The following is an 11,003-nucleotide window of genomic DNA, read 5'->3' as shown; positions in this document are numbered from 1 at the left end:
CGAGAGCGAGAGCTATATAGGCGTATATATACAGGCGGTTATATAGGCCTCGCGCGATGCCTCAAGAATGTATATGGCTTCAATTAGAAAGCACACGCACCGCAAGCTCTCCGCCCGCGCGCGCCCTGAAATATCAAACTCTCAGGAGCTGCCTGCCTGATTGCCAGACTGAGCTGCTGCTGCTGCGGAGTAGTGTACATTGGAAATTCGCTCAGCCTTTCTCTCTCTCTCTCTTCAATGAGCGTATATATATACGAGCGAGAGCTCGAGAATTCGTGAACGCAGACCCGCCCCTGCTGCCTTCGCTGCGATGCGATGAGATGAAGAGAGAGAGAGAGAAAGCCAACTCGCTATATACGATGCTCCACGACTGCAAATGCAAATGGGGCCGGGGTGTTCGCTCAGTTTTACATTCGGCGAATTCACGCATACGCGGGTACACGCGGGGAGGATCATTACGTAGCCCCGAGAAAGCTGCGCGCGGCTTTTATTAAAATATATTCCACACATACAAGATTGCTACGTGTTAGGAATGCCAGAAATTGCCTCTATCGTCGAGTGTGCTCTCGTAATCGCGTGTACTATTTGCTGGGACCCCCCCTGTTAACAAACACACGTACGCCATTTCGCTAATGAAACTCGAACTTAATTTTTCTCGACGATAATTGTTTTTTTTTTTTGCCTCTCTACTCAACAGACATCAAGTACAGCTATGTGGTGGACCAGCAGCCGATCGGCCGCCTGCTGTTCCGGCAGTACTGCCAGGACAAGCGGCCGGCCTGGCACTCGTACATACTGTTCCTCGACGCCGTGGAGAACTACGAGTTCGAGACGGACGAGAATCGCGCCGAGACGGCGCGCCGCCTCTACGAGCAGTATCTCAACAACAAGAGGGTCGGCAACAACAGCGGCGGCGGCAGCGGCGGCAGTGGTAACGATGCTGGGGGCGAAGTCGTCGTCGCTGCGGTGCTCAACGACGAGCTGCTGCGCGAGATCGAGACGAGGCTCTGCGCCACGGCCACGATCACCTCAGCGACCACCACCGCCGCGGGCAAGGAGATCTTCGCCGAGATCGCGCAGACGGTGAAGAACTTCCTGGCCGGCGAGCCGTTCGCCGCCTTCCAGTCCAGCTTCTACTTTTACAGGTGAGCGATTGTGTTGTATATCGATTTTTTTTGGAAATGCTCGAAACGAATAATGGGCCTGATAACTAAAAGATAAATATTTAAAATTTTTTATGAGACGTTAAGCATTTATTGGTTTGTTTTTGGCGATTTTTCTATTTACAATCTTGTTTACAATGTTCTCGAAAAATTTTGGACCAGTTCGCGACCAATATAATACAACTTTAGACGTTCACCGCTAGATGGCAAATACCTTTATCTGTAAATCTGCAAGTGGCTTTAGCAAAATGATCGTATAAGTCAGCTGGTTGTGTATATAAGTATAAATTTCTACTTCCTATAGAACGTCGTCTCTTCCATTATTATATTCGAATTAATAAAGTGAATTTAATTGACATTGCACGTTCCGAACATAAAAAATTAAAAATAGCCAAAAACATGCACGTTCGTTTGGTATATTTGACCAGTTCTAATGGCTTTTTTATGCCCAAGGAACGTTTTAGTTGACCAGAAACTAGCCATTAAATGTCGAGCATTACTATCAGGAGATTAAATAGATGAATGTCTCTTAAACATTTTTATGAGTGGTTACGGAGATGACACGTTTTACGAAAATTGAATGTGGTTCTTATAAATCATACGATGAAAAAATTTCGAAATAAAAAATATTATTAATAGAATTTACACGCAAAAGTATATCGCAACATACCACAAGAATAATTGGTCAAATTAGTCATAATTTATATAATTAATTTCCTTTTTCATACCAAAAATACTGTCTCGAGTCTAAAAGTTGATCGAAATCGATCGAACTTAATTTTCGTCGATGATTTTCTCACCTCCCACCTGTCTGTTTGTATAATTTTCATAGGTACCTGCAGTGGAAGTGGCTGGAGGCACAGCCGATCACGTACAAGACGTTCCGCATGTATCGGGTGCTGGGCAAGGGCGGCTTCGGCGAGGTGTGCGCCTGCCAGGTGCGCGCCACCGGCAAGATGTACGCCTGCAAGAAGCTGGAGAAGAAGCGCATCAAGAAGCGCAAAGGCGAGTCCATGGTGCTGATCGAGAAGAACATCCTGCAGAAGATCAATTCGCGCTTCGTCGTGTCGCTGGCCTACGCGTACGAGACCAAGGACGCGCTCTGCCTCGTGTTGACCATCATGAACGGCGGCGATCTCAAGTTTCACATCTACAACATGGGTGGAGAGCCCGGCTTCGATCTCAATCGCGCGAGGTGAGTCGCGGCGCCTTTTCTCCTGTTGGAAGCTTTCAAAAAGCTGAAAACGTTCGCACTCACAGTAGTCTCATTTTCCTCACCTTTGGGATCACCCTGCGATCAAACAACATCTTATCGTCACAAATTTTAATTATTTCATAATAGAGTATTTGCATAAAAAAAAAGTAATGATATTTTTGAAATCAACATGTATGAATTATCAATGAATCTTTTTTTTTTTTCAAAAATTACAACTTCATGCGGACCAATCAAAATCGTTTTTGGAGTTCAAAATAATTTTCAAATTTTTTTGATTTTTTTCTCGTATTGAAAAATACTTGACTGTTCAAAATTGTTTATTTTTTTACTCCCACATTCCTTAATACGTATATTTTACTAGAACGTAATTATTTCAATGATTTTTTTTTTCATGCAGATACCCTATTAGTGAAAAAATCGTAACTTTCTAAAAATTTTTTACCAATTTTGAAATTTACGCTAATTGATAACTATGCGGTGTCATTCTGAAATATTTAGCGTAAAACTTTTAAAGATATTTCTTCACTAGTTTGATAAACAATCAAAGAAAATCAATTTTCAATTTCATAAGACCCCGTGTTAAATACGCGAAATATTAATTACTTATAAATCAACACAGAGCCAACCTCGGAGTCAAATTAAGAAGTAGTACTAAGTTTCATTGATATCTCTCTATAATTTCAATTTTGTACTACCATAAATGGCCTAAGAAAGCTTTTTTGAAAGTTTTCTGCAAATTTTTTTGCAAACTTCCATGAAGCTTCGTTCAAGCTCTCATTGTTGCTTGATACAATCATCAATAGATATTTACAAAAATATTATCAAGCCCTTCTGACATAGTTTCTGTGGAAGCTCCTCAAAGAAACAGAGGGATAATTTTTATCCGTGTGCATCGTGATTACACAGGTTCTACGCGGCGGAGGTGGTATGCGGCCTCGAGCATCTGCATCAGCGCGGCATCGTCTATCGGGACTGCAAGCCCGAGAACATACTGCTGGACGATCACGGCCACGTGCGCATCAGCGATCTCGGCCTCGCCGTGGAGATCACGGAGGGCGACATGGTGCGCGGCCGCGTGGGCACCGTCGGCTACATGGCGCCCGAGGTGATCGACAACGAGAAGTACACCTTCTCGCCGGACTGGTTCAGCTTCGGCTGTCTGCTGTACGAGATGATCGAGGGCCAGGCGCCGTTTCGCGCGCGCAAGGAGAAGGTGAAGCGCGACGAGGTGGACAGGCGCGTCAAGGAGGACCAGGAGAAGTACTCGGCCAAGTTCTCGGAGGAGGCGGCGGCTCTGTGCAGGCAGCTGTTGGCCAAGAGCCCGAAGATGCGGCTGGGCTGCCGAGACGGCAGGCACGGCGCCAAGGAGGTCAAGCTGCAGGCCTTCTTCCAGTGCCTCAACTGGAAGAGGGTCGAGGCGGGCATGTGGGAGCCACCCTTCGTGCCGGATGTAAGTATAACCGTTTGATTTCACCCTTATGATTTTTCTTTTGCGTCAACGAGGGCGGAAGGGGGGGAGAAAAGAAAAATGCGAGCGAGAGAATTGAAAATAAAGGAGAAAAAGCGGCAAAAAACTTTTCGCAGGTGCTCGTCGTCGTCGTATTTACATTCTTTTTCTTTTCCGCTCTCTCTCTCGTTGTCGACAACTTCGAGGGAAAGTAAAATATGCTTTCAATTACGGGGGGAAAATCGGGCGCGCGCACATATATGCTCCAATACGTATACCGTATATTTACCTTATGCTCTCGGGAGTACGCGCGAGAGCTTTAAACTCGAAAGCTCCATAGAGATGGACAGCCAAGCGCACACACACACACACACACATACATATAATCCGATATAATGCAATTTATGAATTTATAAGCCTAATCAATATGCGAGGTCATATACCAGTCAGCAGCATCCTGGTGCTGCCGAGCGCGTGTCCGAGAGCATCGCGTGTATATCTATGTATATAAATAGGGTCGTGAACGGTTAGTAGTAGTAGCCGCGGACAGAAGTTGATGCAAACTTAATCAATCTATCCTATTGCCCCGCGAGACAGACCGAGAGAGGCGCTTCGCTGCTGTGTACGAACGTGCTGTACACGTGTGTTAAGCGTCTATATATAGCGAGGGCAGGACGACGGACGGGGGTGGATGGTGCAGTATAATCATCATCGTCGTCGTCGTTATTATTATTATTCGTTATGGCCGTCGTTGCTTGACGTCTTACGCTCGAGCGTATGATATAAATGCATAATTCGAAATCGTATTTTCGGGGATAATTGAGTTATCGTTATATTAAACGCGCGTATAAACCCGTATATTATAAGCGTGATTTAATTGTTCGGTCGAATTGTATACATCCATATAAATCGCAAGACGCAAAAATAATTCACAATCGCGTGATGAATTTTTCTCGTTCTCAGCCGCACGCCGTCTACGCCAAGGACGTGCTGGACATCGAGCAGTTCTCCACGGTTAAGGGCGTGAATCTGGACGCCACCGACGACACGTTCTACAGTCGATTCAACACGGGCAGCGTGTCGATACCCTGGCAGAACGAGGTGAGCCTTTTTTTACTTTTATTTTCATTTTTTTTTCACCTATCTCTCACTCTCTCTCTCTAAAAGCCAATATTATATTATTCGCAAGCACGAGTTGTGTAACGTGCAGCGTGTGTGTGCTATACAGCACATGTCGGTGCACATGCGTATAATATCATATAATGCGAAAGCACAATTCATCACGTGCAAGCACTCCCCCTCGGAGCAGATACAGAGAGAGAGAGAGAGAGAGAGAGAGAGAGAGAAAGCGGAGTTTCTCAGATTATTATTGAACTCGAGCTTTACGTTATCTTCATTTTTTCTTTTTTTTTCTTTTTGCTTGGTCTCGTTGTGCGCAGATGATAGAGACGGAGTGTTTCAAGGAGCTCAACGTCCTCGGCCCCAGCAACACGCCCACGCCGGATCTCCTGATCGACCATCCGACGGTCAATAATCAAAACAGAGGCTGCTTCCCGTTCCGACGGAGGGTACGTATATCCAAGAGTTATCGTCCTGTATAAACGCGTGTGATATACCGCGCGTACTCGACATTTTCAATGCAATTATACACGGAATACTCGACTCGCGTTAATTTTCTTGTTTGCTCGCGAGTATATGTGTGTACACTTATCTTCCATCTATCTCTCTTCTTCTTGCCCTCGAGCGTTTGTCAAACAGACGTCACGTATGTCCCGGCCGCGCGATAGATCGAATAAACAATTATTATTATTACACATGCGGCAAAATCCGAGGCCTCACACGTAATTTTCTCTTTTTTTTCTCTCTATCGCACGACGCACAGAAGAAGCAGAGCGCGAGAACGAGACAAGTACCGCTATCCGAGTGCCATTTGCAAGAATTGCGACAGAACCAAAGCTTGGAATTGCCGGGCAGCTGATCCAGGATCAATAATTCGGCCGAAACGAACGGCAGTGCCGCTGCCGCCGCCGTCAATTCGTCATCGTCGTCGACTACGACGGCTGCTGTGACAGCAGCAGCCGCAGCAACTACGTCGTCAACGTCAACGTCGTCGTCTTCGTCTACGTCGCAGTCGCAAGCACCGATCGTCATCGGCAACGACGAAGCGTCGAAGAAGCAGCAGCAGCAGAACGAAAAAAACGGCACCACGACGACGTTTCGACAGCAGCCACTCGGCAACGAGTGCAATGGCACTGCTTAGATCATTATTTATTAATATTTACACGAAGTATAGATGTATTTATTTTTCTTTTTTACTTTCGGCTTTTGATTTTTTACGTGCAATACTTCGAGCGCGTCGAATTATTACATACTGTATAATATTGCGCGCGTTTCTCGGATAAAATAATCTTTATAGATTCAAGCGCGCGCACACACACTACGACGACGAGGATATAAACACACAACGGCGGCTTTTATGCGTTTCGCGTTTTACCAATTTTTAGAATAAATATTGTATAAATAAAATATCGTATGCGTGTGACCGCGCGCGTCGTTGCTGCTGCACACAGTCGAAAAAGAAAAAGATGGAAAAATACGAGGTTAATGGACAAAATGGATATAGCCGTTTCGAGCGCGGCTATCTACGATTATAAATTTGCATTATATACGCTTAGATAGGCTTATAGAAAAAAAAGGGAAGCTCGATGACCCGCGTCCGCGTCCGGTAATATCGATACTTTTAGGAATAGAATAATGATAAAATTATCGTTCGATTTATTTTTCTTTCTTTCCTCTTTTTTTTTTTTTTTTTGGTATNTTTTTTTTTTTTTTTTTTGTAATATGTAAATGTGCTTGAACTCGAGCGTATATATGTACGAGCTGCGCGATCGAAAGTATATGTATGATACAGAAATTCGGTGCGGAATTTCGGGAACGAGTCACGCAAAAAATATATAGCATACTACGCGCGAAGTGTCTCTCCGGCGCTGCTATGCTGCTGCGCGTCTTGTGGTGGCCGATAATGCGCGTGCCGCGTGTGACACTCGCGAACCGAAATGACTCGAACTTGATTTAAAATATTTATTTTTTTATTCTTTTTTTTTTTTGTAATTTTATTTGCAAACAACAAGGCTGAATTTCGAGCGCGCGCGCGCGATTTACTTTCACGTATGTGTATACCTGTGTGAAATTCGTAGCGAAATTTTGACGATAAATTGAAGAATTTGAATACGCTGACGGACGAAAAAAATTGCGAACTGATTCGATTTCACGAGATGAAATCTAGACGAAATTATATATGATTGCAGTTATCTTTTAAAAATACGACATTTATATAATTCCAAATTATGAAATTTTTCATGTCATGTGAACAAAGTGGGCCGCTCTTTGTTAAATACTGTAAAAAATGTCCTATTTTATATAAATTAATATGAAGATGTGCACAAATTATTTCACTGATAAATGTCTAGTGCAATATTAATGGAATTACTGTTTAAATGTTTGTATGAAATTTATGTGTACAATGACTATTTTTTAAGCCGTATTAGGAACAAAAATATATTGAGATTATTTTTAAGGAAATCGTGAGAAATACATTTTTGGGTGTGTATTTCGTGGTTCAATTAATTTTATATAGCTAATCTTGCTGAGTTAAACGTTGAAAAAAAAAAAGTAAATTACGCATAATGTTTTGCGCGCGTCAAAACAGATTGAAATTTTTTGTACGAATGTCAGATTTTTTTATAAACGCTTAAAAATTATGCAATATTCGACAGCCTTGTCTAAAATTACTTTCTGCTCTTTAAAGACCAGTTTTAATTTCGATAAAAAAAAAAAAAAAGAAGTTCGATGCTGCCTTTTAATGTTGCGTGTATATTTTTAGGCGTGCAATTATGACGTCAAATTCATGTAACTTTTTTTTTTTAATAAATCTGTATGTGATTTTTAATGAACGAATTTTTCATACAATATCCGTGTGGCATGCGTAAATTCTTCTTTCTAAAAGGAAGCTTCGACAAGTACATCAATTACGAAAAGGGCTCTGCGCTCTCGTCCGCTAACTAAAAAATGTTTTCTATTGTGTGTTATGAATTATATGCCAAATAGCCAAACAAGTTTAAAACTACTATTGCACCTCGAGCACAATTTTTATGAGAAACGAGCACGATACTTTTTTAATATACAATCGGTCAAACGTCGCGCGCACACACAGCGCGTTAATAATGGAATTTACCAAACTCTCGTTCTTGTTATTTTTTATAAAAATATATCTCAGTGTGAAATATTCATAAGCTTCTTTCGACGTGTATGCAATGAAAATAAGATGTATACTTGTGATTGTCATTGTTTTTTATCGACTACCAATGGGTTCGTACGCGCACAGCAAAAAACTTTGACCTATTAATTATTTTCAAGTCTGAGGCGAATTTTCACGTCGCACGCACGCGCACACACACACATATACGCGAGAATTGAAAAGAAACGACTTTTATTTTTTTAAAAAGCCACGTTATAAATAAAGCGTCGAAAATATCTCTTCCACGGAAAAAAAAGTATATATATTTTTTAAGTAATTGATTCTATTTTCTATCGCGTTAACCGATTTTAAATGCAGCCCCCGCGTCCTTTTATTCGATCTCACACACACGCGCGTTTATGATAATTGTATATTTATTTTCTGCAAAAAAAGAAAGAGTCCAGACGTCTTATCATTTTTAAACCTTAGTGTGTGTGTGAGAGAGAGGGAGAGAGGTGATACGAAAACCGAGCGACAATCTCGAAAAAAACTACGTGAGTTTTTTTCCTTTCGCATTATCGCACATATTACCTTACACATTACATATTTGAGCTAACTCTCGTATATAATGCAAAACCAAGGCATCAACACGGTACATATATAAGCACGTGTATATAATATATATATATATCATATGTGCAGGGCTGTGCCCTCGTTTTTCTTCGTATATATACACACATGTATAATCTTCGCTCACCCATTTCTGTCCTTGCCGCGAATGTGCGTGTCCGCGAGTTGTATTTAAAAACATATTGTAATTATACTTTTCGAATCAAATGGATGTATAAAAAAAAATATATATGTACATGTCAACGTGTTCGAGAATACAATTAATTTTCTAGCGTGTAACTTTAAGGACTTGACGATGACAAAAGAGAGTGTTCGAGCGCGCGAGAGGCCGAGTTTTTACCTATATTATATATTATTCCATTGTACCGGCTTTGAAAACTTTGCGCACACAGAAAAGACGAACGAAGAAACCTGCTCTTCCATAAAACGATGAAAGAATAACAACAAAAAGATGAAGAAGAAGAAGGCGAAGAAAGAAAAAAGATTATTATATAAATACAATTAGCGTAAATGCGCGTATAGCGTGTGCGTATTCCCGCGCGCGTGCATAGAGCGCGACGAGACGACGTTTTATCGAATCTCAAATATATGCACAATAAATGTATCTCCTCAAACAAGTCAGCCGCTGCGCTCGCACTTACATATATATAAATATACGTATACATATTGTCGATTGAGTGAGTGAGAGAGTGAGGCGTACAACGAGACGCCTCTCTTGTGTGTGCACCGAAGAGCGCGCGACATTTATAATCTCACGTTTTTCTAAAGCTTGCATCAACAGGTACGTAATTTGCAATTACGTAAATTCAAGAATGTTTTTCTTTATCATTATCGTGTGTGTGTGTGTGTACAAGCCTGTGTGTGCGCGAGTGTGTGTATAACGAAAAACGTGTTCGACTCCCCGATGAATGAATGCAATTTTTGCGCGCGCGTCGTTATGTGTGTGCGTATTGCATTCTTCTCGTTTAGTACATATTATTTATTTTTCTTACAAAAGAGCGGAAATATTCTTCGCGGAGAAGATATCGCAAGTAACGCGTGCGTAATGATGAAAGATTGTGTGTTTTGCGGTGTACACTCGATGATGATGAGTGCCGAAAAATTTTATATAAAGAGAGAGACTAAGTGGCATTCCAATATACAATATATTTTTATTTTTATCGACGAATGACTGACTTAATTAAACGTAGGAGGTCGTCGTACGTGTATACGGTTTCGATCGTTTCAGTATGATTATCGGACGACGTTCTCTTTTTCTTTTTTTTTGTTTAGAATTACTGTATGTAGATGAATAAATTTTTGTATAAGAGCGAACGAGTGCCGATCTTAATTTTAGTAGAAATTCATTATAATGCTCGAGAGAGGATGGATGAGAAAAGCTCGTCGAAACGCTATGTATAACTACTACCGCTGCTGCTGCACACACTTCGAGAAACGTGACCATCCAATTTTCAGCAAAATTTGTGTAGATAACGTGGAAAAAAAATATTAAAAATAAAAAATAATCTTAAATATAAGTAGAGAATAATATACGAATGAACTTCCTGATAAATTGAGAATACCTTCGACTAATCGTGCGCGTCGCGCAAAACTATTGTATCCGCGCGTTCGCGAACATATACATTTTAAGTATGTTTGAATGCGTCAAATTTGCGAATTTACCAAGTAACTTTCGCATTTTCAGATCAACTTATCCAATTTAAAACTACGTAAGAGTTAAGAGCAAATACAATTGGGAGGAGAAAAATTTGTAAATATTGTGAATGTTCTCTGTATGAATTATATATAAAGCGCCGTAAAAAAGAAAAAGAAAAAGAAGAAAATGGAAAATCGACTACCACCGATCTGTTTTTGCGACTATTTGTATTGATTGTTTTTTAATTTTTATTCACATTTACACGATATGTCAATTATAAATATGGATTGTCTTATACAAATAATTTTCTTTATAAAGTCTCATTACGAAACCAAATCATATCTGTTGGAAATTAAATTTCTATCCCCCTCCTCCAACCGTCGTTTGCGCGCGATAAAAGTGCATTTTTTAACTTGTTTTGTACGTGCTGATAAATTCGAAAGCTAATTTTAGATTCATTACCGAAGTAAATAACTGATAGTCTACGTCATTGTAATGACGTATAAGGTTGCAACATTTTTGAGAACGACTTTTACAATAATAATCGCAGCTCGTAATTTTTTTCTAGTTTAATAATTTCAAATTTACTGATTAATATATTTTTTCTATTTAACCGCAAAAGTACTTACCCGTGAGAAATCGTGTAAATAGCAAAAGTAATAATGATATCCAGC

At 40.7% G+C, this 11,003-nt stretch overlaps 1 protein-coding gene across 1 annotated transcript in view; it reads left to right on the top strand.

Annotated features, from left to right (window-relative positions):
• LOC106660598 (G protein-coupled receptor kinase 5) overlaps positions 1 to 6,642 on the top strand; it is a 38,661-nt gene extending 32,019 nt beyond the window's left edge. Inside the window, exons 4-9 of the mRNA XM_014383658.2 lie at positions 698 to 1,145; positions 1,996 to 2,358; positions 3,286 to 3,829; positions 4,790 to 4,927; positions 5,266 to 5,394; positions 5,709 to 6,642. Of these exons, the coding sequence (XP_014239144.1) occupies positions 698 to 1,145; positions 1,996 to 2,358; positions 3,286 to 3,829; positions 4,790 to 4,927; positions 5,266 to 5,394; positions 5,709 to 5,804 (1,718 nt within the window). The 3' untranslated portion in view covers positions 5,805 to 6,642. The remainder of the gene's footprint in view (positions 1 to 697; positions 1,146 to 1,995; positions 2,359 to 3,285; positions 3,830 to 4,789; positions 4,928 to 5,265; positions 5,395 to 5,708) is intronic.
• The last annotated feature ends 4,361 nt before the right edge of the window (positions 6,643 to 11,003 follow it).

The sequence above is a fragment of the Trichogramma pretiosum genome, unplaced genomic scaffold (genome assembly GCF_000599845.2).
Source record: "Trichogramma pretiosum strain Unisexual culture from Peru unplaced genomic scaffold, Tpre_2.0 scaffold61, whole genome shotgun sequence".
In the NCBI taxonomy this organism is placed as follows: Eukaryota; Metazoa; Arthropoda; class Insecta; order Hymenoptera; family Trichogrammatidae; genus Trichogramma; species Trichogramma pretiosum.
The sequence above is the reverse complement of the archived record's forward strand: the minus strand, read 5'-3'. Positions and strand labels throughout refer to the sequence as shown.